Below are 27,574 nucleotides of genomic sequence, written 5' to 3' on the forward strand. Positions count from 1 at the left end.
TTAACCAATGAAAATGTTATATTAAATAACCTTTTTAATCAATGTGGGTACTATTTTATAGACCACAAATATTTTACGCAAACCTAAGCTGTTCAACATCGAGCCAGCACAGCCATCTGTTGTGTGCAATGTGTCGAGCTTAAAATATTGTACATGTTTAAAAAAAGCATCAAACGGCAACATCAACCAGTCTACATGCACACCTGTTGATAGCAACACCATCCACATTCTCAGCAACAGGACAGTACAATATCCCGAAATGTAAACCTTCTTTGAACTGCTCCATTTTCCCAGAAAGCGAAATGTGCTCATCTCAAAGCCACTAAGATCCATGTGAAACCACCACCATGCCACACATCAAACACGAACACATAGAGCCTAAGGCACAGAGGTTTCAAAGCACACATGCACCCTGTGTCTACCACTAAACAAGAGCCCCATCTACCCAGAGGACTTTGATGAACCACATGACTGCTTCACCCAAGCCAGAGAGGCCAGGAGCTTTAGAAGTTTAAAAAGGAATATCTTACTCAGATACACCCATATTCTGCCCTCACTGGGTAATTATTGTTTATTGCGCCAACAACACCAGAAAAAGGAGAAAGATAGAGGCTCTGTTTAGTTAAACTGAGCTGAGTTTAAACTGAATCTTTCTCTCTGAAGTCCAAAAGTGATGATATAAGTTTGTTGTGTTCTGTTAAGGGTCCTAAAGAGGAAAACAGCAAATTCAGCTTCACACTGGGAGTTCGTTCATCAAGCCAAAAGCCACCAGCGGCATGTGCCAGTCTCATCTGCGTGTGGGTGAACAGAAATGATCTTTATCAGTGACAGAGGTCATAAATGTCTCTGTGTGGTTATCTTTATCCATACGCCAACGATCATAATTATGTCGTCATTCTGTGCATTTCTTCCTATCTCTCTTTTCACCCACTCCACAAATCCACTAAATTCACATTTCTCCCTCTCTCTCTCTATGCAGTTAAGGCCACCTAATATTATTAAGTGGGACCAAAATTTGTTTACTGACCCATGTTGTTTCTTTGGAAAACTCCAGAAAGAAGATCCTCTGATGATTGTTGGGGTCCAAACAACACTGGACCCTACTGAGAGTTTTCAAAATATTATCTTCTCTTGTGTTCAGTAAAAGAAAGCCACGTAGCTTTGGAACGACAATATGGTGAGCAAATAATCACAATTTTTTATTTTTGGGTGAACAATTCCTTAAAGTTGAGAGGATTTGGGATAAGTCAACTTGAGATGAAATGAATGCATTTGAGAAGACTTTATATGAACTGAGAAGATGTTCGACTTGAGCTGACATCACAAAATGAGATGACTTCAGATGAGCTCATTTAAGTTTAGTTGACTTGAGTTGGGATGAACAGTGCTCAGTTGAGGTGAGTTGGGCACAACTAAACACGAGTTCAAAACTGCTGAGCTGAAAAACTCAACTAAAGTCCTCAGGAGGAGAGCTATTGTGTTGGACTGGGAGGTGGGGGGTTTTAATGGGTCGAGTGCCCAGACGGGACAAGCTTTGGGGCCTAGAGAAAGGAGGAAAAGAAAAAGAAAGAGGGTAAAGACAGAGAAGAATGAATAATATGCTGAAGAAATTAGACCTTAAACTTGGAAATGTTTGGAAATCTTGGGAATCTTACGGTTCCATCATTTTAAGTCAATGTTGTTATTTTTTTAAATGGGATTTTGGTTAAATGCCTGAAATAAGATCAAGACATTTTTGCATTTTATTGTATGACAATGCAACACTCACGACTTTATGCATCTTATGAAATGCTGTTGTTTAACAGTTGCTAAATGGGACTACAGAGGTTGTCGGGGACATTAAATGTCACACCAGTCAAGAAAACTCTTTAGTCCTTTTTTTAAAGCCTCATATTTATACTCACAATTACACCAAGTATTCTAACACAAACTTTCCAACTTGTGGATTTTAAATAAAGATTAAAAGAGTTGTCGAAGCTTAGAGGTGGCGGCATTGGAGTCACGCGAGAGTGATGTAGTTCATTTGTAGCCTAACTTTTTCTTTTTACCTCTGGCAATTGTATTTAGGCTTTAAAGTTTAATAAAACCAGTGTTCTTTTATGCATATTTGTATCATGAGGAAAGACATGTAATATTCATAAACTGTTGTTGGTCACAGAGCTTATTTCTGCAATGATCCAAAAGTTGATGCAAAATCCTACTGGGTTTTTGTTAATGGAACAAGGGTGATCCTCAAAATTCTTCAACATAGCCTAAAAAATTATGCGATTTAAGCAGCACTCTATACATTAACATGTATAGAACAACATGGACACAGAGTTCCATGCTTCATTCCATTTCTGTTCAACCAAATGCGGATGATAGCAGCAATCTCATCTCCTCAAATAAACCTCATACAGTCACAAACGTCCCAAAGTGTGCGGGGGTCCGGTCGCATATAATTATATAATTAAGTCTTGTCTGATTGTTCTCTATATGAGGGCAAAGAGGCCGTTTGAATGTGTATCTCAGCCATTAGGGACTTTTCAGAGTGTAGGAATGTGGTGCGCTTGGCATTTTTGAGTAAAAGGGCAGCTCTCTGCTTGAGAGTGCCAGCGCTGCGGGATGAGATCATGACTGGAGATGCCCACTCGCTGGAAACAGCGGCACGACTTTTGCTCCCTCGCTCCCTCTTTCCTAACAGCTGGGGGAATTCCAGACCCGTTAGATTATGGATTGAGGAGATTAAGGTTTTTAGGCCTGAATCAGATTTTATGCCTCTGTTGTGTTCCCGCCCTCATAGCTGGAACATATTAAACCCGACGAACCGACTCGCTTTCTTTTTTTCCACACTCTTGCTTTCTCTCTCGGGGCAGGATTTGACTGTTTGCTGATAAGCGTGTGTGTGAGGTGGCATGCAGGCCGTTTGCTTTGCAGATAGTAGGGTCGTGCTATTGTTGCCCAGCAGGAGCTGTGCAAGGGATAAGAATAATCTGGAATAACGTAGGCATGAACGGAGATACAGTCGAGGTGAAAGGCATGGTGGACCTGAGGCCTGTTGCGCTTTTAAAACAAAGATACAGACACACGGAGGCATTACATAAGAGCCAGCCAGACTTGATGCCCTTTAGCCAAACACAGCATTTACCCCATATCTAAGACCAGAGCCCTTTGACTTTGCCTCTGTATTACATTTCTGTTCAAGTCTGTTAAAAGGTCACAGTGATGCCATGTTTGCTTTTCATGGTGGATAAAGAGGGCAGTCTGGGACACTTTCTGGTTGGCTAAGGGTGTAAGGCATTGATTGCACTAGGCTTTGAGCATGAAATTGTATCTTATAATCTACTATCTATTGAATGTGCAGGTCAAACTTCACCAAACTTGAATTATTAGTGACAATAAAATACAGACAGACAGACAGATAGCATTCAGCTTTATGAGCTATATTTAAAGTTGACTCCACCCTTCATCTATTACCGGTTTTGGATTACATACAAACTGTATCTTATATTAAGATTTTACGGGCAAAGTCAGTGTTTAGATGACAGCATTACTCCGTTGACCCTATTCCCTAAACAAACCCAAACCAAAACAAGCAGATATCCAAAGAAGATTGCTCAGATTTTTAGAAAAACACTGATCATGAAAGGATGTTAAAATAGAAAAGAGAAAGAAATGACAGATTCCCAGGACTTTTCAACATGCCTTTAAGTTCCCTTCATGTGCCCTCTCGTGTCCCTCTCTTTTTTGTTCTGTTTTCTCCCCACCCGTTGAGAGCAATGTGTATGTGAAAGAATGTCATCCTGAGACGCACAGACTGCTCTCTACTGCCGGTTCCCATCTGAAAATCATGTCCAACTGTGTTGTGTCCAAATTCACAGGCTTATTTGACTGACTTACTTCATGGCCCAAGCTGGGCAGTTGTGTTGTCATATGTAAATTTAAAAAAAGAGGAGACGTGATCTGTTTCTCATTTTTAAATTTAACCTAGATTAATTTAACGCTATTCTGAAGTGCCTTTTTAACTAAAGGCTTTCTAAAATACAATTTACGTAGACCTGCGAGAGGAACTATGCAACCTCAGACCCAGAGCACCCTCTGGTGTTTACTTTGTGTAAAGCCACTTTCATCAGGCGTTTCTGTCACGTTATTTTTAGCAGCGTTTATTACTATTGCAACAAGAATTAAGCGTCAAAAAAAAATAAAAAAAAAAAAAAAATATATATATATATATATATATATATATATATATATATATATATATATATATATATATATATATATATATTAGGAGCAGAACCTCAAACCTCCTCCACTTGAGGATAGATGCTTGTCTTAATGATATACCCTACACAGTCAGGCTTTCATTTGGTAAACAGTCGAGATCAAAATTTGAGAACAACCATTTTTTCTTGAAATATTGTTAATCTTCATCGCTCAAAATTGAGCTGTGGGTATACCACTGTTCTACTAACACGCTTGACAGAATATCCAAGGTATTTCAACAAACACCTTTATTTTGTGGAAAACTGTGAGCAGAATTATCGATCAGTAATCACTGGAGCACGAAAGATGATTAGAACTTACTTTTTGGGGCTCAGCTGTCAAAATTTAGCGGGAATTGTAGAGGCCCTTGCTTTGAATGACTTCAGCACATCTGCATCTGCGGGACATCACTAGTTTCTCACACTGCTCTGGTGTGATCTTGGTCCACTCTTCTTCCAAAGATTTGTAACTGTAGTGGGGTTCTTAGCCATAACTTAATCACCAAAGATTTTCCAGAGATTTTTTTAGTCAGCCATAGATCAGAACTACGGGCAGGTTATTTCAATATTTCAATGTTTTCAGCTTCAAGGAACTGCTTTACCCATTTTGCAGTGTGACAGAGGCACTGTCCTGAATGAAAATTGAAGGCTGATTGGAGGATGCTTGCAGGGAAGGAGTTGCTTGTTGCTGAAGGTGTAGATGCATATGTTTTTCCCAGTTTGGTGCTGAACAAAATGTCTCCCATCGGACTACAGTGAACTTTGGACCAGTTCTTCTCTCCTCACAACAAACACTTCAGCAAAGGGGAGCTTAACCTTTTGATTCTTTCTGCTGATTTGAGGTTTGGTTACTGCAGTGTACACTTTCAATCCGACTTCTCTTAAACTGTAAGGCACTGTATGCCTAGACAGACCCTGTTGATCGCTGAACTGGCAAGTAATTCCAGCTGCAGTGTTGAACCGATTCCCCATTGAGAGTCTCTGCATTATCTGGTCTTCTCATGTGTGGGGTGGGGGATGGGGCTTAAATGAATTAGTGTCATTTTAAATTTGCAATATTCAAGAAATAACAGATTTGGAATAAAATAACTTCTCTTGCAGTGCCTGAAAGTGTCATGCCTTTGGCATTCATCTGGACCGGCAGGGTTTCAGTCACCTTACAGAAGCCCGCAAACTTGCAATCTCAGTGAAAATTAGAGGAATGGTGCCAGTTAAATAGGGCTTGTCATGTAATTAATAAATTTGCACCAGGTGCTAACACCAATAACTTCTAGGTATATGTATATCTCACATTTTTTAACTGAGAGTTATTTTTCAAATAGTGTTTATACTGTGCTGCAGAATACAATTAATTTATGAACTACCCTTCTACTCCCTTTAGGATAACTTTAAATAGGACTGAGCAGGGACCTTGTTCTCTAATTTTAATCCCCCCTATAAAATCCCTATAAAACATTGGAAAATCCTTAGACGCCAGAGGTACCCTACATGCCTACTATACCAGAAACACTGAAAATGTTAAAAACCACCATACCATTTTATTTATAAAATATATATATATTAATATTCAATAACAGCTTTTTTATAATGGTCAGATAGAGTGAAATTACATTTATTACATAATATATTTTACAACATTTCGCAAACAAAGTCTTTAACAATACAAAACAGACCAAAGAGGTCCAGGATGAAGTATAATTGTTTGTTCACTGAAATAGTCTCCTGGAAAACTACACTGATAAAACATATTTAATGATAAACTATAATTTAACATCATGTAAATGTCAAGTAAACAATATGCTCATGAATTCATCATAGCATTTCTACAACATATAATTTATATTGTAAAATGTGTTTCAGTGCATTTAGCAGAGTAGAGCAGGTCATAGTTCATTGTGTCCACATTAAATGGCAAGTTTGTTTAACTTGTACGTATCTGTCTGATTACCACACAGCCACAACTTGCCAGATGTTCCTTAGTGAATCTCCTGTAATGTCCACACACCATTAACATCACTGCTGCTTCTCCTTTCCTTGTTCTGCACAGTGAGCTTGTGGCAGTCAATGTGTCTGAAATCTGCTCCAAAAATTGCAAAGAGTGCAAAAAAACACATGACCAGAGCCCACTCACATATAGCAGCTTCAGAGCGAAACCCTGTTTTAAAGAGAACTAACACTGAGAAGACATAAGGTTAAGGACAACACAACTTCAACTTATAATAATATGAAGTGAAAGTGCTTTCATTTCATAAGTAAAAAGTGTTCTGCCATGACAACTCTCTGAGAGTTTGGCATGGTAATGTACATGACAATGTTAATGTATTTGGACTTAATTTTTGGACCGAATAAATCTGCTACGCTGCTGCTGTGAGCATGTAAGAAATATTGCTGCTGCAAATATAACAGACAAGAAATAACCCCCATATAGCATACATGAATCAACCTGTAGCAGATCTATACAGGTGGAGCTGGGGAAGGTGGAGGGTTTCTGAAGCAAACTTCAACTGCTAAAGAAAGTCCTAGTCATATATTTGAATGCGGAGTAGCGAGTTCATTGGCTACCATGTGATAATGATGTCATTAGGTCAGATTGAGTTAGACCTATTGGACTGTGCCAACTAGAGTTTCATGCCAGAAATCTGTATTTAAGAAATTTAATCATCTTTTAGAGCTGAAGGATACTGCAGATGACCAAACAAGTGCACAGGCTGCAGAGGATGATGCGCACTGGCACCACCCACCTGGGGTCATGTGACAGCGGCCTGTAGTACGAAAGCCACGCCTGGATCCAGAAATAAACCAAACCCAGGAAGAAGGCCACGAGCGCCCCAAACAGATGAACCCCCATCAATACAGATTGCTAATAATGCAAAAGCAACACAAATAAGCACAACACAATTTACAAGTAATCAAGTAACTTCCTTTTTTTTCCAGTCTACATACTGTACCTGGAAGTTTCCTAGAATGGAAATCCCAATGCTAGAGATGTAGCCCAGCACTAAACCGGCCGTGTTTAAATGAGACCCAGAACCCAAATCGCGGACCTGCTGAAATCTGATTGTGACAATCCACAAAGCTACGGAAAGAGAAAGAGTTCACACAGAAGGTACAGTACATGGGCACATTTTTGTAAATAAAATGGGAGGACTCACCCAACACACAGCATATGTTGCAGATCTGAGAAAACAGGCAGCTCTGGGGGTTGTATGAGCCACATGTGCTGGAGGAAACAATATTAACTGATTTTCAAATTCATATCCATGTATGCCTTTCTAGCTCTGGAACATCTTAGAGACACACAGTTAATCACAGTTAAACACTTTAGTTAAAATAAAAAATACACACTTCTTGAGAAAGCTTAGATCCATTAATGTTAGATAGAGGCTTATTTTAAGCTCAACAATTACCATGTTGTTAAAAATATATATATTGAACACACTGTACCATATGGCCTCATTTTCATTCCTGTCGAACATTATACATGGCACTACCCTAAGTCTAATTTCAGATGCGTACCTAATGAAAGGGAATTCTTCAGTTATATTAACAGTGTTATTGGACACAGCTATGGCATACCTGCACACAAACAAGTGCAGAAAGAGTCAAATAAATTAATATTTTGTATTGATATTGAAAAGATATTGAGGATATTTAAAAGGGTGAGAGACATATTTTGAAAAGCGAGAGAAACATGAAGTGATACTCACACAGCCCACATCCCAATAATCCCAAACACTGCCAGGGTGACGGGAAGTAATGCCCAAGCCCACATGATGGACCAATCAGATCACCTGTAGAAAGACCAGGTGTCGCTTCACATATAAACACACGTTTATTAGCATGTATGAATTTCACTGTGACCTAGCAAACATTTCAATGCCTGGACAGTTCCCTATAAAAGTCTTCACAGGATATTTGACCAAGGCATACAAAAGTGTCAACGCTATTATTACAAATTATGTATTACATACATTTATATATGGAGCAATAATTGTGTATTATGGATTATACATAAGAGAAGTCAACTGTAGATAAACAGAGTTAGGAAGTTGATTTTTACAACCCCACCAATATAAGATATATCACATAGTGTTTAAGGGAGTGTCACGTTTTTCCCCATACACCGATCCTGGTTATAGTGCTGTTGAAAGTCATCTCGTGTTTTATTCTTTGCTAAAGAACAGAATATGAAAAAGAGTCTTCTTACTCTTCTATTAAAGCATTTTTCAAGCTGTACATCTGCCAGTTTTCCTTCAAATGTCAAAGACTGGTATGCAGATATTAAGTCTACGGTTTACTGCTTCACTGGGAATTAATATTTCTGTCCATCTCCCATGTATTATTTTATTTTCTCAGGCCTGTGGAGTAGAATGGCACTCCCTTTTATACTTTGGTCCTTCTTTTCATTCTTGTGGAAATTGTTCCTACCACTAAGAACAGATGTTTTAAAACATGTAAAACACTTTTTATTACAATTATTATAAAATGATCTTAATTCAGGGCAAAAGCAAAGGGTTAGACACCAAAATATTTATTTTACCACCAGCACTGGGGTCAAACCTACAAACTTATGTCAAAAAGCTGATCATCTATATTTGGACTGTCTGTCATTTCTGTGAGCTTGCTGACTAACACGTCCACAAATAAACATTAGACATGCAAAATATAACAGAGTGAGAAAAGAAGGACAGTTTTCCTTTACAAAGTGTTCAGTTTAATCAAATAAACATAAGATCGTAAAAATAGTAATAAATCTTAACTTTGAGGAAAGAGACAATGAAATAAGCAAAAGAAACGGAAACAAGCAACGCATAACTTACATGTTCGTACCGTTTAAATGTTAATACACATTTATGTATTATTTTTATTATATAGCCAATATATTTTCATTTAGCAAGGATACAATTTCAGAATTTAGACAGTTCTAAGAAAAGTATTTTTTTATGATTTCTGGAGGACCATGTGACACTGATAATGCATAACGTTTACTTTTAATAAAACATAACAGAGCAAGTGAGCAAATAAGAGACCTCTTTCAAAACATTTAAACAATCTTTTGAAGGGTAACGTAGCATATTTGAGTAGCAAATGGCAAATGAAGAACTCACCTCTAACCTACAACACTGCTTGTGTAGTACGTGTGTGTGTGTGTGTGTGTGAATATATAACAGGTTTCTATCCATTTGTGACTATGGACTTTGCTCCAGATCATAGCATTATGACTACGGCTACCACCACGAGTAGTGTAAACCTTTCACCTGTCTTCTACTATCTCACGTTTTCACCTCCTCATGAAGCTGTGACTAACACCATATATTAATCTGTCGTTTCCTCTCTCATTTTATTACAGCCAGTTAGCCATTAGTTATCATAGTGACGCAGAGACCTTCTAAATCATACTGTTTTTTACTTAACATCACGTGAATGTGATTAAAATAACTCTAAAAATATTATATTAATCGTAGCTTTACAGTTTATATCTCTCTTCTGGATACATGGCCTAACACCCGTTAAAATAGCAGGCTGATAATAGGGAAATAAATTTTTTTCTGTCCCTATACAGTAATATTACACTTTATATATATATATATATATATATTAAAATAAAACAATGTGTTTGAACAATTACACCTTCTTAAACCATCAATTTGGCAATATTTGTTTTTAATTATTTAAAAATAATTTCAAGCACCACAAAGCTGCTTGTCCCCACAGCCATGTACAGGGGGAAAATGCTTTATGTTGAGGTCAAAAACAGGTTTTCTACCATTTCAAATACGAAAATGTATTCATAATTATCAAATATATAATGTTAATGACATTTAAAAAAATAAAAAATAAAATGGCAAATAATTATAAAATATATAATGAAAGTAGAGGTCCCCGGAGTTGTCACTGGTGTTACCATTTAACAAAAATAACTTATTTTGAAATAAAAATGACGCTGAGCAGGGAGTTCTTTGTCCTGAGTGAGCAGGAGTAAGTATTCGGATTAATTATTTTGTATAGTATTTTAAAATGTAACGCCAGTACGCCATATTAAGTTAATTGCCTGCAAGCTTCTCCTCCTGTCTGTACGGTAATTTCTCTACTGTGCGACAGAGAGACGAGTGGTTATGACGCAATCGTTAGCCTATTTTTACAAAAACTGTTTCTACGGGGCCATAATGTAACATAGAAGGTAATGGAGCCCTTTATACATTGTCGTGTATCTTTAGAAATAATTAATGGACAAACTGAGTCTTTAAACGCCTCAGATGTAAAGTTATTCACTGTCAAAGTGACGCCAAAATGAATGGGAGTCAATGGGAATGCTAACGCAAGTGAAGTTCTCCTAAAAGATGGCAGCCCCCACCCGACTTCAACTTCCGGTCGAGTTCCTTGACCCCTGTATGTTCATCATAGTCTTCCGGTAGCTTATTTGGTAGAGCATTGCGCCTGAATGCACTGTAAAGCCGCGTTTCCACCGCAGGAACTTTACCCAGGAACTAGGGACTTTGGCCTGGTACTTGGTGTGTTTCCACCGCAGGAACCAGGAACTAAATAAAGTTCCGGGTAAAAAAATGCCCCTCAGAAAGTCCCTGCTGGCGAGGTGGTACTTTTTCAGAGTTCCGGAACTTTCGGGGGCGGGACTTTGGCGCTAAACATGCTGATTGGTTGAGTTCACGCAGCATTGGTTGAGTTCAACCACCATTTATTCGAATCAACATTTTCAAAATATTACTCTTATTGTGTCATGAAATGTAATTTTAAAAGTATTTCAGGCGAGAATGTAGTTGTTTAAAACTCAAATCTGTGGTTTATTTATAAAGACAGTGCCTATTTAAAAATGTGTTTCGCCGATCTCAGAGATGGTAAGCTCCACTCGATCAGCGGGAGCTCAGTCCTCATGTATCCGCAGAGAGCAGCCTCATCTCGGATAGATCTTCTGATATGTGCCGCTGGCTCTGATGTCTCTTCAGTGGTTAAACATAAAATATAATTCAGCTGCGGGGTAAATCTAACAGGTTTTCTTTGGTCTGTATTCAATTTATCTATATGTTAAAATGAAAATAAAAAAGGCAAGTCTATATAATATTTCGTTTCATTGCCATGGCTGTACATAACATTACACATATCCCTGAACTAAGTAAATTTCTGCAGCTGTTATTATGTTTAAATGAAAACGAAAGGAGGCAGTGGTATTTTATATCCTATTTAGTTTTATTGTAAATATACTGAGGGGGAAATAACAGTATCCAAAGCGATCTGAGTTCACGCAGCATTGGTTGAGTTCAAACACCATTTATTTGGATCATTTTCAAATATTACTGTTATTGTGTCATGAAATGTAATTTTAAAAGTATTTCAGGCGAGAATGTAGTTGTTTAAAACTCAAATCTATGGTTTATTTATAAAGACAGCGCCTATTTAAAAATGTATTTCGCCGATCTCGTAGACGGTGAGCTCCACTCGATCAGCGGAAGCTCAGTCCTCATGCATCCGCAGAGAGCAGCCTCCTCTCGGACAGATCTTCTGATATGTGCCGCTGGCTCTGATGTCTCTTCAGTGGTTAAACATAACATAATTCAGCTGCGGGGTAAATCTAACAGGTTTTCTTTGGTCTGTATTCAATTTATCTATATGTTAAAATGAAAATAAAATATTATAATATAATATTATAAATATAATATTTCGTTTCATTGTAATGGCTGCATATACACATATCCCTGAACTAAGTACATTTCCGCAGCTGTTATTATGCTTAAATGAAAACCAAAGGAGGCAGTGGTATTTTATATCCTATTTCGTTTTATTGTAAATATACAGAGAGGAAAATTACAGGATTCGCGTCGTCGCTGACATCACACTCCCCAGTCGAATGCACGAAGTCAGAACTAACCATTATAGACAGTAAAAGAAATGGACACAGCGACCCCACTAGAACTCAATTGAGACAAATGAAGCCCATTTTTAGGTTTTTTTAGCACTTCCGTTTCTGACGCGCAGACTCAAACGAAGCTTGATGACGTCAGCAACCTGTCTGACAGATGTAAATCTTCTAGTAGCTGTGCGTGCAAACTGCCATCGTTAATCTTGCAGAGACGGCGAGCTTGAGCGGGGAGTTCTTTGTCGTGAGTGAGCAGGAGTAAGTATTCTGATTAATTATTTTGTATAGTATTTTAAAATGTAACACCAGTATGCCATATTAAGTTAATTGCCTGCGAGCTTCTCCTCCTGTCTGTACGGTAATGCGACAGAGAGACGAGTGGTTATGATGCAATCGTTAGCCTATTTTTACAAAAACTGTTTCTACGGGGCCATAATGTAACATAGAAGGTAATGGAGCCCTTTATACATTGTCGTGTATCTTTAGAAATAAATAATGGACAAACGGAGTCTTTAAACGCCTCAGATGTAAAGTTATTCGCTGTCAAAGTGACGCCAAAATGAATGGGAGTCAATGGGAATGCTAACGCAAGTGAAGTTCTGCTACAAGATGGCGGCACCCAGCCGACTTCAACTTCCGGTCGACTTCCTTGCCGCCTGGAACTAACTACCGATGATGCACGTCCAAAATCAGCGTACCTTTTTTTTTTTTTTTAAATCAGCGGTACTTTGTATTGAGGAACGCGCAGACCTACGTCACCAGTCTATTTGCCTAATCTACCCGGTACTTTACACCGTGGTGGAAACGCAGAAAGCAACAGGTCTGGGGGGAAAAAAGTTCCTGGGAAAAAAAGTTCCTGGTACAAATGTTCCGGGTAATTTCGGTGGAAACGCGGCATAAGTCGCTTTGGATAAAAGTGTCTGCTAAATGCATAAATGTAATTTTAAATGTAATTTTTAATTTAATCATAATCTCCTTATTTGTTGCAATATCATTATTTTTCTGTAACTCTGACAACATGTGCTGAAAAAAGAAAAAAAAAAGAAATAATATTTAATAAAAACTTTTAAAAATAGTAAGGCAACAGCACTGACAAAAGACTGGTACATGTGGTCTTTAAATAGATGCATAAAAATATAAAAAAATCATTAAGCTGCCATTTACGTGTATTCATAAAGTAAAAAGGTAATCTAACAATGTGGTGCAAGTTTAAATGTTAAAAAAGAAATAAATTTTAAGTCATCTTGCCATACCAAAAGTAGACGTTTCTGTAAAATGACACACACACACACGACACACACAGTTAAAGCGTTAACTGTTTAAGCGTTAAATTAATTAGTAAATACACAACGCGATTAAAGTATTTTTAACGCAGTTAACGCACTGGCCCCGCCCACAGAACCGTACGTCATCTTGCAATCAGCATATGCCCTACAATTCAAGATATTGGTGGAAAAAATGTCCCTGTATGAGTCTGATTTTTATATACTCTATATCACACCAGCAGTGAGAGCAGTATCACGAGTTTAAATCTGATTTTATACAACAGTTCAGTAAATGAGAAGATGTTGTGATATGTTATAAACACAATATTGTTTGTTATTGCTCAATTTTTGCAGAGAACATATTACCTTTAATGCCATGGCATTATTTGTGTGCGTCTCCAAGCAACACAGCAGTGTTTAGCTGAACGAATCCATGTTTTGAACGAATCATGTGAACCAGGGATTCAAAGCCGCTGACTGAATCACTGAGTGAATCCGTTCGAATGAGAGAGACGAAGGAAGAAGATATTTATCGCCACCTGCTGGCCGATTCGTTTCTTTCAGATTCGAGTATACTTTATTAATTAAATAGTAATAATAATAAAATACTAATAAAGCTACTACTAATAAAAACATTAAAGCACCCCCCACACCCAAAATAAAAAAATAATATCTGTCATCATTTACTCACCCTTATGTAATTTCAAACCTTTCTTTTGTGAAACAAGACTTTTATTGTATGAAAAAATACTAAGATTTTCTCAAATTATCTTTTTTTAGGTTCCATAGTTTATGTTAGGCTATTGTAGCCTAAATGTTTATGTGTAATGCATCTTATGTTGCTAAAGCTAATGTCTACTTGATATTTCTTCATTTAACAAAAAAAATAGCTTGTGGGCATTTTCACATTCAACTGAAGGCTGGTCTTAGCTGCTTTAAGCTGTTCTTTATCTGGTTCATTGGTCAAAACCCATCTAAAACCAGAGCACTTAACCAGCTATGACCAGCTTCGGCAGGGACCGAAAAGTTCTGGTTACATTTACCTTAAAGTCAGTAGTCTTCTCATGCTTGTTTTCCCAAATTTTGCCAAGCTGCTTTTAAAGGGTAATTAGGCCCATTACCCCTTCCCTCCCTCCCAGCCTCTCAAATATATGTATATCTGACAATACAGAAACATTTAAGGGATGAAAGTTACATAATACATTTAAATCAGACAAATTTAACACACCCATATTCAGAAAAGTTCCTCTACATAGTTGAATTAAAATGTAATTTTTAGATAGGTGTGTGAAAGATCAACTCATAACAATAACAGAGCAATGTCAAAATGTGCTTTTTTAATTAAGTTTACAAATTAAAATGACTATACATCTGACTTGGAGTTAAATGTCAAAATGCCAAATAAAAAGACCACACAAAAGACTGAACACCTTATTTATTGTTCTGATGTGTCACGTGTGTTTGTTTCAGAGCTCTAGTTCAATCTTGACATCCAGTTTACTTTTGTACGGCTCTAGAACAGGCCTGACCTCCTCAGACAAAAACCTTGTGACCTGAGACAGAGAGAAAGTGGAACAGCATTACACCATTCATAGAAACATCAGATGTGTGATAAACATCAGTAGCACAGCATTAGATGTTTAGGTAAGCGAGTGTGTACCTGCTGTGGGGCTCGGCCGACGAAGGTTTTGGGGTCCAGTATGGAGTCCAGCTGTCCGATGATAGGGGTGAAATATGGATCAGCCTGAACCCGAGCCAGCAGGTCATTATCACCCCCCTCCTGTTTGACTACAGCTGCAGCCTGCTGGGACAGCACCCGAATCTTCTCATGGCAGTCCTGAGTGGGTTTCCATTACAGACAAAAATCAGTCAGTCGGTGTTAAACATCAGTGAAACAACAGTCTTCCTTTCCTGCATCTACTGTGCTTACAGAGAAATATGTACTGTACAAGTAATTTAGTCAAACACCATGGGTTGAGTTGCCAAAGCAAAGTTTAATTACAAGACAATATTTTTCTGATTCGTTAAACAATCACCTGTCTGTTTCCTCCAGCCTTCACCATGGCCATGATGATGTTTTCAGTAGCCATGAAGGGCAGCTCATGACGGATATGCCTCTCGATCACCTATAAAAACAGAGAAAGAATTGTGTGTGTGTGTGTGTGTGTGTATATTTTTATATATATATATATATATATATATATATATATATATATATATATATATATATTTATTAGTGGTGGGCCGTTATCGCCGTTAACGCGAGACTCTTATCGGGCGATTTAAAAAAAAAAAAAAAAAAAAAAAAAATCGCCGTTAATCTATTCTCAAAGTTGGGTTGGGAGCTGGGTCTATACTAAGCAAGCTATGATGACTTTCATATTGATATTTTATATAACTGACTCGCTGAGGACAGCCTAAAAAGATGCTCAGGACAGTTGACGGACCACTGCTGCACATCGTCACGAAAGCTTATCTTTCTCACGTGTTGTTAAGCCGTACCACTTGTTGATTTAAACATTAAAGCATCCAAACACAAGACACGGAAAAGCTGAACGGAGTAGCGCATGCCGTTAGGTGCGCAGGAGAGAGAGAGCCGCGCATCACGGACAGTGACACTGAACCGAGCTCTCTTCTGTGAAATTCACCTCGAAGTTCCTCCTGCACCCGAACGAACAAATGCAAATCGCAGTTTGAACCCAGCCCAATTCAACACCACGGTGTTCTGGTGTTCAGGGCTAGCACAGAGAAAGGCGTCTCAAAACAATAGAACATCGAATTTGCTTATTTTTGCTCTTGTGCCAACAAATACATACAAAATATGTCAAAATATCCACCTTGGAAATTATGCTCGAAAAAACTGTCAGTTATTTCTTATGTGAAAGTAAACAGTTGAGGAAAAAATGGGATGTGTATTATATTGGATAAATTCATCGTCTCTTAAAGTGACCGCGTCTAATTTAGCTACTGGTTGCTGTAATGTTAATCCAAGAAAATGAAAATGAAAATCACTCACTGCTCTTGACTGAAGTTCTTTGTAGTTTTAACAGTCAAACCAAAAATTATTCAGAAACCAGATATAATTTTTGATATACATAGCAAAACTGTAATAATGTGAGAAATGTTGAAGGTGTCTGAATAAAGTGAAGTGAAGTGACATTCAGCCAAGTATGGTGACCCATACTCAGAATTTGTGCTCTGCATTTAACCCATCCGAAATGCACACACACAGAGCAGTGAACACACACACACACTGTGAGCACACACCCGGAGCAGTGGGCAGCCATGCGCCCGGGGAGCAGTTGGGGGTTCGATGCCTTGCTCAAGGGCACCTAAGTCGTGGTATTGAAGGTGGAGAAAGAGCGGTTCATGCACTACCCCCACCCACAATTCCATCCGGCCCGAGACTAGAACCCACAACCCTTCGATTGGGAGTCCAACCCTCTAACCATTAGGCCACGACTTCCCCTTAAATGTAGGTTTGATTGTATATTTCATGTTTACATTGAAGACTATCCAGTGCTATTATTTGGTTTCTGTACCTTGACACCTACAAACTTGAAAAAAAACTTAAACATTGGTGTGAAACAGGAGTAATGTTGTTTGCACCTTGTGCAATGTGGAATTAGTTTACAGCTTTTTCAAGCAGTTTGTGATGCATTTTGGAAACAGGAGATGAGCCCCTTTTCTAATCCACCACCTAGGTTGATAAACCCCTTCTCAAAAGACTTACTGTTTGTCAATTTTATTTGGGTAACACATATTCTGAATGCCTTCTACAGAATTCGAATGAGCCATTTTAATCTAGATTAATTTCAAGATCACAGTGAGATTAATCTAGATTAAAAAAATTAATCTATGCCCACCTCTAATATATTATATATAGATATATATTTTAACAGTTGAGTATGGAATTAATTATGATCCATTTAGTAATCAGTGTATCACGTAGTTCATCTGATTAAAATTACAAACCCGATAAAAACGTTGAAATATTTGTTCTTACAGAGGCAGACAAACAGACCTTAGGATACACCACCAGTCCTTCAGTGATGTTCTGCAGGGTGCTGAGGATGATGTCCGCTGTGAGGAAGGACTCGGGCAGTGAGATCCTCCTGAATACACAGAAGAGCGAGTCTAAAGTTACATGCAGTGCAGAGCCACATCACATGGTCAGAGCAGAGATATGTCACAGTGCCTGTTAGCGCTGTCGTCCAGGGTCCTCTCCAGCCACTGCACCGCTGCGGTCTGCAGGGGGTCTGACAGGAGCGCCATCAGGTGACGAGCGAGACTGCAGCAGCGCTCCGCACGCATGGGGTTCCTCTTGTACGGCATGGCACTGGACCCTGCAGACAGAGAGAAACACGACAGATCAAAGAGGCCGGCGGATCGTCTCATTATACGAAATTCTGTGTCTCGCATACAAACTCACCAATCTGTTCTTTCTCAAACGGCTCCTCGAGCTCTTTCAGATTAGCCAACAGACGGATATCAGTGCAAATCTACAACAGCAAAAATGATTGAGAAAAGGAGGACGTTCGAATCAAACAACTGATGTTTGTTGGTGTCCGGTGATCATTGTAGATTGTTACAGCAGCTTGTTTATGAATGCATGAAGCTGATTGGAGTTCATCTGTGTCTGACCTTGTGTACTGTGGCTGCGAGGCTGGCCAGCACACAGAGGGAGTCGATATCCACCTTACGACTGTACGTCTGACCCGTCACCAGATATGATCTGGAATGAAAATAAGTGGAGGAACTGGTTAACCATGTGCACTTGAAGACATATACAATGTAAGATTCTAGCCAACAGCATGCTATTGAATAAAACGAAGCATATAGATGAAAGTTGAAGCATTTAGTAAACAATGAATGCAGGAATAAAGAAGAGTGTACTTTTTAAAACCAGCCATCTCAGTGACCTTCCTATCCAACTCCTCCACCTAACAGAGAAAACAGTCAAATAAATAAATAACGACAGTTCAACCATAGAATAAACACAATGATACGATGTGAGGTCATTGACATTTTTACCAACAAAATTGCACACTGCACAAAAAGTGCTACATAAAGCCCAAACACATTCATGATGTTCTGTGGTAACGATGACAAGAGTTTAATTTCAACTTCATGTAGTAATTGCAACAAAGTTGGTCAGTATTTTATTAATGCATATGGAAGAAGACTTGGGTACTCATCATGGCTGCATGATTTTGATCCCAAAAAATTCTTAAGAGTAATGAAATATTATTATAATTTAAATGGTCTTCTATTTAAATTTATTGTCAAATGTAGTTTATTGCTGTGAAGGCAAAGCTGAAATTTTCCTCAGCCCTTACTTTAGTGTCACACAACCTTCCCGAAATAATTTATTGAGCATTTCTTATTAATAGCAATGTTTAAAACGGCTTTATTATTAAATTCTCCACAGTTGCATATTTTTGTGGAAACCCAGATATGCTTTTTTCCTGATTTTTTATTTAAAAAAAAAAAATTGATAAAAAAAAACATTTAAATATATATTTTTGTAACACTATAAAACTGTTTACTTTGTCACTTTTTATCGATTTAATGCAACCTTGCTGAATAAAAGTATGACATATTTTAAATCTATATTAAAATAATATATGGATCACAAACTTATGGAAAGGTAGTGTATACAGTATATATGTTGGAGACCAAGTACACATTAGTAGTAGTAGCATATATTTGTTTAATGCCATGTTATCATCAGAATCTTAGGCTATCTTCACAAAGTACACACTAGGTATGAAGTAAGCCAGTGTCAAGGCATAAAATGTCACCTTCTCATGATCCCCCTGGAAGAGCTGCAGGAAGCTGGCCTGAGTCCCTGTGGTTCCTTTGACGCCCCGGAAGCGCAGGTCCTCTCTTGCTCGCTGAAGATTACGCATGTCCATGACCAGATCCTGCAGCCACAGACAAGCACGCTTCCCGACTGTAGTCAGCTGAGCTGGCCTGAGAAAAAGATGGGGACGAGGAGAGGGACAATAAAACCCAAAACCAGCCTAATATTATTGTTTTAAATGAAGAAAAGTTGGAAAGAACAGGACAAATAAGCATGGAAAAATAATGTTATGCAGGTTACAATCAGAGTGATTGTTAAAGGATGAGTGGGATGTGTGAGAGATGACAAGGGGGAAGAAAAGAAAATGGTAGAAAAGTTATTTTACATGCAAACTCTAAACATGTTATTATATCTAACTGAATTTACTCACTGATAATGGGTGAAGCCCAAAGTCGGCAGGTCAGCGTATTTCTCTGCAAAGTTTGCAAGCCTGTCTATGACACGAGCCAGCTATAAGAGAGAGAACGCTTACTGCAAGTCGAGGGTAATTATGCACTGGATATAAAATTAATACAATGGAACTAAAACAGACATAAAAATAGCTGAAACCTAAATAGTAAGATAAAAATGAAAGTATTTAAATATATATATATATATATATATATGAAGACCAAGTACACACTATACATACGCACACATATATGAATGTTTTTCTTTACATTTTCTGAATTCATACTGTGCAGTAAAACTACATGGCACATCAGTTGTTTTGATTGAAATTCTAAATATCAGAAAGTTTCAGGTTACCTTGGGAAGCAGGATATCAAATCCATCACGCAGCATGATCAGATCCTGCAGATATGCACAGCACACACACACCACACACATTTAGTAAGGCAATTTAAAATAGAATTGTGATTTTAAAACGACATTATTTCTCTTTTAAGGAATTTTCATAGTGGCTAATATATATATACACACACATCCTTTTAATTGCAACATTAAAATCAAAAAAAAAAACGGATTTAATTAATGTTCCCTCTATAACCATTCGGCTCAGGAAATTCCAGGAGTCCATGAAAGAAATCCATGGAGTCCAATCAATAGTAGCCAAAGTAATGGATAATGACACGGTAATATTTTGGCCTTACCGTATTGTCTCCCACATAACAGGAAGTTGCGCCCAAGTGGATGATGGGAGCAGCGGTGGGACAGCAGTGAGCGAACGTGTGCACATGAGCCATGACATCATGCCTCAACTTCCTCTCCTCCTCCGCAGCCATGACGAAATCAATGTCCTCCAAGTGAGACTCCATCTCGCTCACCTGGCCATCGGTGATGGGGAGACCCAGTTCCTGCAGAGAGGACATTAGAGCCATGAAGAGACAGCTGGCAAAACAGCTTTTCAGTGTCATCCTTATTCAACCGTGCGTTCTCATTTCTATAACTTATGTTACATTTAACCCCATCTAACACTCACCTAAAGTTAGTCTTTAGAAACAACATTTAGTAAGAGTGTTAAATGTAATTTGCCGCCAATCATGAGTTAAATATCTTTCAACATTTTAATTACTTTTAGCCTATGCATAACTGATTTTATATTTTCATAAAAGCAAATTGTTGAGTCAATATTTTCTCATAATATTGGCCAAATTTGCAATATCGGTGCAACAATAGAATATGGTTTACTGAAATAAACACATTCACTCCATCTTTAGCAATACACAGACAGAGAGAGGGTAAAGGTCAACTCTCCTGATACCCTGACCTTTATTTTGGAAATTCACACACACTCCTTCACAGGGCTTCGTCTAGGACTGTTTGTGCTTCTGCAGTGTGTCCCAAGGACTACATCAGTAAAGTTGTGTAGCGTAACTATTTCCAGAGCGTGATCATACAAGCAGCGAACAGTATCCCGTCTGTCTCCACGGGTCAGAGAACGACCACCATGTGACCACAAGACTGTGTTCAATTAACGCTAGTCAAACAGACTGCGGCCTTTCTTTTGAGCTTTATGGATTACTGGCAGATCACACAATCTTAGTTGTTGATTTCTTTACACAAATCAAACAAACACTCAATATGACAGTCGGCCCGTGTCAGCTAAAGCAGCAGATTTCACCGGTCCACACTCAGTTATATCCATTTCTACTCAAGCCTACTATTGATAGTCTCAGCAAATTAATAGCTGTTATCTGAATTTGAGGGGTTTCTTCTAATACTAGTCCCAACATTATCTTTTAAATTGCTTACTAGGAGCTTAAAGTTTGAGAAATCCAGTGACATTTAACCCCACACATACAGAGCTATATACACACACACACAAGAAAGATATACAAGTGCATGCAAAATAAAACTACTAACGTTACAATACAAAAATACAACAGTGCAAATAATCATACTGCCATAGTTTTAGACACATTGCTATGGTAATATAGTATGTTTCTTTTTGGAATTGTTCCATAGTAAAGCCATGAATAGAAGTACATTGGACTATCATATACCATCCTTCATAATTATAGCAACATTCACAGTTATAGCAATTATGATATGATATTGCACCACTTACAAAAGAGCGTCAGATGCTATTGTTGTTTCTGTTCATATAATAATAATAATAATAATAATAATAATAATAATAATAAGTAGTTAGCATGGTATTCTTGGAAAATCCTTATAGCATTGCACATACACTTCTGTACTATATATTACAGTTAGGTAATACCATCAAGATACTACAGTAACGTTACCACCACGGTACTTTTTGTCTGGACCACTTGTAAGACATTAAATATTGCAGCACAACTCACGTCCACCCTTTTAAACTATTTTTAGACTAAGAGAGCTGGCAACTTGAGACTTACTCTCACTCAAGGTCAAAAACTTCAGGCAGACTCGCACTTGGCATTCAGAGAATCACTGTGCCAACATGATTGCGCTAATAGATATAGTCTATAGAAATAAAATAAACCCCTAATAAATTAACGGACCTTTTCGGCCTTAGCGAGGTAAAGCCACAGTCTTCTCCATGTGGTGAATTTTTTCCTGTCGCTGAAGTTGTAGGCCATCTCTTTGCTGGCGTACCGGGACACCAGCGGTGAGCGGTATTTCATGAACTCTTCCCCGGATCCCTCCATTCCTGCAGCGGGTCAGACAGAGAAGGGTCTGGCGGTCAGACAAGCGGACTACAAGCAGAGTCACGTTCAGGAGCAAGTTATTCAAGTTCTTCTTCTTCTTCTGTGATTTGCGACAGCTTAGACACTTCAAATGTGTATTGCTGCCCTCCTAAGTTCATCTGCAGAACTCCATCTCATAGATTAGTAAATCCTCAGATAAAGACCAGTGTGGAGTAAAAAACGTATACCAACCTTTGTTATTTCATATTCCTTATTTCCAAGAATTGATTTGAAAGATAAATATGAGATTCCAGTTTCCCACAGCTCAGAAAACAGCTAATTCTTAAAGTTTTAGCTGAATTAGCTTAAAACAAGACAGTGCCACTGTCCCATATGCCATACCAACATAGTCAATGTTTGACCTGATGATTCCCCTGTATATCATCATTAATGTGTCTCTTCCAATTAGGCATCTTAAAATATTAATAACTTTCTCGCGTCTATTAACAATTTGATCCATGCCATTCTCTTCTCAGACCAAGCTCCCAAGAATTTAAATGATTTAACCCTTTCAGTGGGTGTATTGTATATCTCTAAAGGGTGGTGGGGGAGGGGTACAATGGTGTTTGATGTATTCAGAGTTGTTCACAGTGTTTAAGAGATGGACTCTCATGCTAAACATGGCCAAAGTTAAAAAAAATAATTTAGAAGAATGACTGAGAATTTCTGTGCCGAAAATCTTACTTCTGGGTTGGAAGTTTCGGCTGATTTTTTTCGATCGTGGATCTCATGACGTAGACGAGAGCAGAAGTCCTTATATGAGCATTCTCCCAGAAAAGTGCGCCAGTGCACACATTGATCAGAGGAGAACAAGACCGCGTACATCAACTAGGTACTCAATATTAACATGGGATTAGTTGAAACTGTGTATGTTATGTACCCTTTAATCCCTGTTCTGGTTTTTCCCTTTTAAAACCAAATACTAACGTTACATATTTAGATTTTAAACTAATACTTTAAAACCCCATTCCCCTGCCCAAGTCTCTACTTTATTAATTGCCTGCTATGGCAGCTTATGGATAGACCTGAAATTTTGCCCTCTTTTCTATGGAATTACATTTGGTTCAATAATAATGAACGAAACTTTATAAAACTGAACGTAACATTACAAAAGAAGAAAAACACAATGAAAATGAAAAAAAAAATGAACTCAGTCGCACAGATTTAACAGGCTCTTCAAATATTCTTCATTCTTTGTTAATGTTTTTCAAAGATTCGTTTTCGCTAATCGTGGATTCTGAATGCATTACCACAGATTTTGCTTACATTTCGCAGTTTTTCGTTTGGTGTTTTGAGCAAATATCTCGTGGGGGCGGGCTTAACAGTGATCTACTCTGATTGGATAGTGAGCTTTTGATGGACAGGTGCTCTCTGACCGGGAAGTACAGATGCCACATATTCGCACGAATATTAGAAAGCTCTCGCGGTGATTTGTATTACTAAATATGTAAATAATATTTGACCTTTGATCGTTTCAGTCTGTAAAGATGAGCTCTTGTCCTTCAAGGCAGCTTGAAGTAAGCTTGTGTTCAATAATGACAATAATAACCCGCAACAAACTATAGCACACTGTAACATGAAAAACTTGTATCGATGTTACTTCAGTAACACAAGCTTACTTCAAGCTGCCTTGAAGGACAAGCGGAGGAGGAAGACGATGCCACTCTGTGTCTCCTGAAAGCTCACCTTCAGACTGAGGCAATCGAAGGACAAATATTATTTACATATCTAGTAATACAAGCCACAACATATATCATACAAAACAACTCGAAAGCTTTGCTTTTTTCTTTTTCTTTTTTTATTAATGCAGAGATCAAAAACTTTCAAAAGTATAAACATACATCTAATAAAATCAACCACAAAAAAAGAATAAAATAGAACTAAAGAGGGCCAAAATCTAAACAAAATTACACAGGGAGATCAAAGGCAGAGCAAATCTAATAGTGCTTATAGCTTTCTTATGAGTAGATACTGAAATTACATTTAAATAGTTTTCCATTTCTTTTAGGAAAACAGAGAAGACAGGTTAACAGTTGGAGAATTTGCATTTGTGAATGTGAAATTTGTTTATGAAATGTTTTTTATTAATAACAAAACTGTTATTTTCATTTGTGGGGTCAGAGTCATAATACCCAAATATAATGTTTTTCATATGTACTGAGAAGCCCGGCAAAATTTTACACTTGACAAACACACCGATGTCATCCCAAAGTTTCTGAGTGTAGTGACATGACCAAAATAAGTGTACAGTTTCTTCAGAACTAGAACAAAAAGAGCATGAAAGATCAATGTCAGATTTAAATCTTTGTATAAACTTCTTTACAGGGTAGAACCTGTTTATAATCTTAAAATAAATGTCTTTCACTTTGTCTATGAAAAATAATTTTTGCAGTAGAGACCAGATTTAATCACCGCGAGAGCTTTCCAATATGCCACTGAGTGGTGTCTGTACTTCCCGGTCAGAGAGCACCTGTCCATCAAAAGCTCACTATACAATCAGAGTAGATCACTGTTAACCCCGCCCCCACGAGAGGTTTGTGTCATTTTTAGCAATTTGTAGCACTTCCGTTTCTGACGCGCAGACTCAAACTAAGCTTGTTGCGCTCAGCAACCTGTCTGACAGATGTAAATCTTCTAGGAGCTGTGCGTGCAAACTGCCATGGTTAATCTTGCAGAGACGGCGAGCTTGAGCGGGGAGTTCTTTGGCTTGAGTGAGCAGGAGTAATTATTCTGATTAATTATTTTGTATAGTATTTTAAAATGTATCGCCAGTACGCCATATTAAGTTAATTGCCTGCAAGCTTCTCCTCCTGTGTGTACCGAGCGGCAACCTCACGCTCTCTCTCATGAGGCCAATAGAGGGTTTTCACCGACGTCACATTCTGGGCGGTAACCCGGATGCGCGGCCATTGTGGAGGTACTCGGTGTAAAAAACTGAACGGAGTGCAATGGAGTATAGTGCGCTTTGGATACTCTAAGTGAATGTAGCCATGTCTAAACAACCGAAAAGTTCAACAAAACGTGCATAGGATGCAAAGGCGTATAAGGAAAGACTTGGACCACAAGAAAAGGCGCGATATTTTGAGAAATTATGATTTATTGGCGGTGCAGATACCTACGATTTAGCTCCCTCTTCTTGGATCCGTGACGACCCGGTGATTCTTCCTTCATATTCATATTCTTCCTTGCATATCCCGATATAGTCAACTACCTGGTTTTCTCGCCGAGCCCATACACAGCGGAAGACCTTAAATCCTACAAGGGTTTGGAGGCTTATAACCAGATGGTGTGTGGATGGGTGAGGGAGACGCAGTACCAAGTTATCAACGACCGTTGTATTGTAAAGGCCAAAGTAAGTAATGCAATAACGTCTTTAATCAACCTATACTTAACTGTATGATATCATTGCGATACTCAAGGTGTAGCCAAGTGACTCTCAATCATGTTTTTTTTTTTTTTTTTTTTCAGAGACTCCCAGTTTGCTATCTACACTGTACACTGAGTTAGTTTCATAGTATTTTATTCTATCATATAAATGCACATGTACAATCTGACACCCCAAAAAAAACACACACTATTATTCTCGAGCTGTCTTATTAGTACAACCTGAAACACGGCAATAATTAACCATTTTCCTTGACGACGTTCGGGATATACTTCAGTGCCAGTGCTTTGTTGTGATGCGGAGTGCCTCCAACATGGCCGACTTCCGGTCTGATGACGCGCCGTGAAAACCCTCTATAAGGAAGTGACTAAAACTGCAATTCATCGACTGGCCGCTTGAGGCTGGCTGCAGAAGAGAGTCGGTCCATAGACTCCCCATGTTAAAATGCCCAACTTTACAGCAGAAAAAAACATGTTTACAGCCTGGTTCAAAAAATTATTTTGGTCTATATTGCTAATTTTGCCCTTCATGACAACTGTGAGGGGGGTGAATTTTTTTATACATCATCCGTTTAAATTATATTAAGCCTTAAAGTTCTGCATAATTAAAGGTGTGGCCACTTTAGGTGACAGGTGGATTGCCGCTGCTGACAATGCCGTCGTGCTAGGTAGGCGTGGCTTCAGCAATCTGCTCCCGCCTTTTTGCCCATTTTCGATTATCCGGGAGAGTCGCGCGGTGACGCGCTGCCAAGATGGCGACGGCACGCTCTGCACACTTTAGGCTTCAAAACGTCTCCTGTTGTCATAACCTCGGTTCCCTGAGAGGCGGGAACGAGACATTATGTCAGCTAAGACGTATATGGGAACTCTTCCCTTCTCCACTTTCACTGAAATCTTATTGGCTAACGCCAGCTGGGGACAGCTGGCCAATTTACGCGAAGCATGCATGGGCGCAAATATTACGTCAGAATCTCTTTCTTCATGCTAGAAGTCTTATCTAATTTAATATTTGCGCCCATGCATTTTATACTGCCCGCTGACCCGCCAGTATTTGCATGCTTTTTCGCTTCAATTGGCCAGCTGTCCCCAGCTGGCGTTAGCCAATAAGATTTCAGTGAAAGTGGAGAAGGGAAGAGTTCCCATATACGTCTTAGCTGACGTAATGTTGAGTTACCGCCTCGAGAGGGAACCGCTATTGAGGAGTTTATGGGTGACGTCACGGACACTACGTCCATATTTTTTTACAGTCTATGGTCTGTACGGTAATTTCTCTACTGTGCGACAGAGAGTCGAGTGGTTATGACGCAATCGTTGGCCTATTTTTACAAAAACTGTTTCTACGGGGCCATAATGTAACATAGAAGGTAATGGAGCCCTTTATACATTGTCGTGTATCTTTAGAAATAAATAATGGACAAATGGAGTCTTTAAATGCCTCAGTTGTAAAGCAAAATTAAAATAATATACAGATAATTGAGAGAAATAAATGCTTTATGTGTATGGATATGAAACAGAAACAGAAAATGTTTCTTCCATTTCATTAAATATGTTTGTTCTGTTGTCTCCTTTGAGTGACCAGCTGATATTTTATTGTAAGAGTTTACCATCCCAAGCAATCTAACAGATTCAAAGTTCTACAACAGTCCAGAGTTTTTAATGTTCTAATAATTTTTAGCTACATTTTATATTCCCAAAACAAGAGTTGCCTCTTTGTAACAGATTAGAACTGAATCCCTTTCAAATACTAAAACACAGAACCCTACAATTTGCAACTTGTAAAGCTTTTCAAATTATAATTTTATTTGTTAAATTCTTTTAACATTGTTCAT

The 27,574-nt window shown here is 38.3% G+C and overlaps 2 protein-coding genes across 5 annotated transcripts; both read right to left on the reverse strand.

Annotated features, from left to right (window-relative positions):
- Positions 1 to 5,840: 5,840 nt before the first annotated feature.
- On the reverse strand, positions 5,841 to 14,497 carry tmem150b (transmembrane protein 150B). 4 transcript variants are annotated; one of them, XM_052552728.1, is made up of 7 exons: positions 14,423 to 14,497; positions 7,952 to 8,056; positions 7,761 to 7,820; positions 7,397 to 7,464; positions 7,193 to 7,320; positions 6,927 to 7,104; positions 5,841 to 6,420 (listed from the first exon to the last, which is right to left on the reverse strand). In XM_052552728.1, the coding sequence occupies exons 2-7, from the start codon at positions 8,014 to 8,016 to the stop codon at positions 6,221 to 6,223; spliced, it is 699 nt and encodes a 232-aa protein (XP_052408688.1). In that variant the 5' UTR covers positions 8,017 to 8,056; positions 14,423 to 14,497; the 3' UTR covers positions 5,841 to 6,220. The 4 variants fall into 4 exon arrangements, with proteins under 4 accessions (XP_052408688.1, XP_052408691.1, XP_052408689.1 ...); XM_052552731.1 differs by having other exon boundaries at positions 7,952 to 8,035; positions 14,423 to 14,478; XM_052552729.1 differs by lacking the exon at positions 14,423 to 14,497 and adding an exon at positions 9,353 to 11,385 and having other exon boundaries at positions 7,952 to 8,035.
- Positions 14,498 to 14,799: 302 nt separating this feature from the next.
- On the reverse strand, positions 14,800 to 22,379 carry adsl (adenylosuccinate lyase). The gene is made up of 13 exons (XM_052552739.1): positions 22,176 to 22,379; positions 20,337 to 20,540; positions 19,993 to 20,037; positions 19,616 to 19,695; positions 19,184 to 19,355; positions 18,276 to 18,322; positions 18,024 to 18,114; positions 17,812 to 17,881; positions 17,578 to 17,725; positions 17,404 to 17,494; positions 15,416 to 15,505; positions 15,040 to 15,216; positions 14,800 to 14,932 (listed from the first exon to the last, which is right to left on the reverse strand). Exons 1-13 carry the CDS (start codon positions 22,320 to 22,322, stop codon positions 14,846 to 14,848), a joined length of 1,449 nt encoding a protein of 482 aa, XP_052408699.1. The 5' UTR covers positions 22,323 to 22,379; the 3' UTR covers positions 14,800 to 14,845.
- Positions 22,380 to 27,574: the final 5,195 nt, after the last annotated feature.

This window comes from Carassius gibelio, chromosome B3 (genome assembly GCF_023724105.1).
Source record: "Carassius gibelio isolate Cgi1373 ecotype wild population from Czech Republic chromosome B3, carGib1.2-hapl.c, whole genome shotgun sequence".
Taxonomy (NCBI): Eukaryota; Metazoa; Chordata; class Actinopteri; order Cypriniformes; family Cyprinidae; genus Carassius; species Carassius gibelio.

What these genes read in the sequence shown, in the direction of transcription:
- tmem150b (XM_052552728.1), bottom strand. Translation starts at nt 8,016, where the DNA reads ATGTGGGCTTGGGCATTACTTCCCGTCACCCTGGCAGTGTTTGGGATT. An exon ending in ATTATTGGGATGTGGGCTGT is followed by an intron (nt 7,821 to 7,951) that starts GTGAGTATCACT and finishes GTTTGTGTGCAG; the next exon opens with GTATGCCATAGCTGTGTCCA. An exon ending in CACTTGTTTGGTCATCTGCA is followed by an intron (nt 6,421 to 6,926) that starts GTATCCTTCAGC and finishes ATGTCTTCTCAG; the next exon opens with TGTTAGTTCTCTTTAAAACA.
- adsl (XM_052552739.1), bottom strand. Translation starts at nt 22,322, where the DNA reads ATGGAGGGATCCGGGGAAGAGTTCATGAAATACCGCTCACCGCTGGTG. An exon ending in CTGGACGACAGCGCTAACAG is followed by an intron (nt 17,495 to 17,577) that starts GCACTGTGACAT and finishes CTGTGTATTCAG; the next exon opens with GAGGATCTCACTGCCCGAGT. An exon ending in GACTGGTGGTGTATCCTAAG is followed by an intron (nt 15,506 to 17,403) that starts GTCTGTTTGTCT and finishes CTGTTTTTATAG; the next exon opens with GTGATCGAGAGGCATATCCG.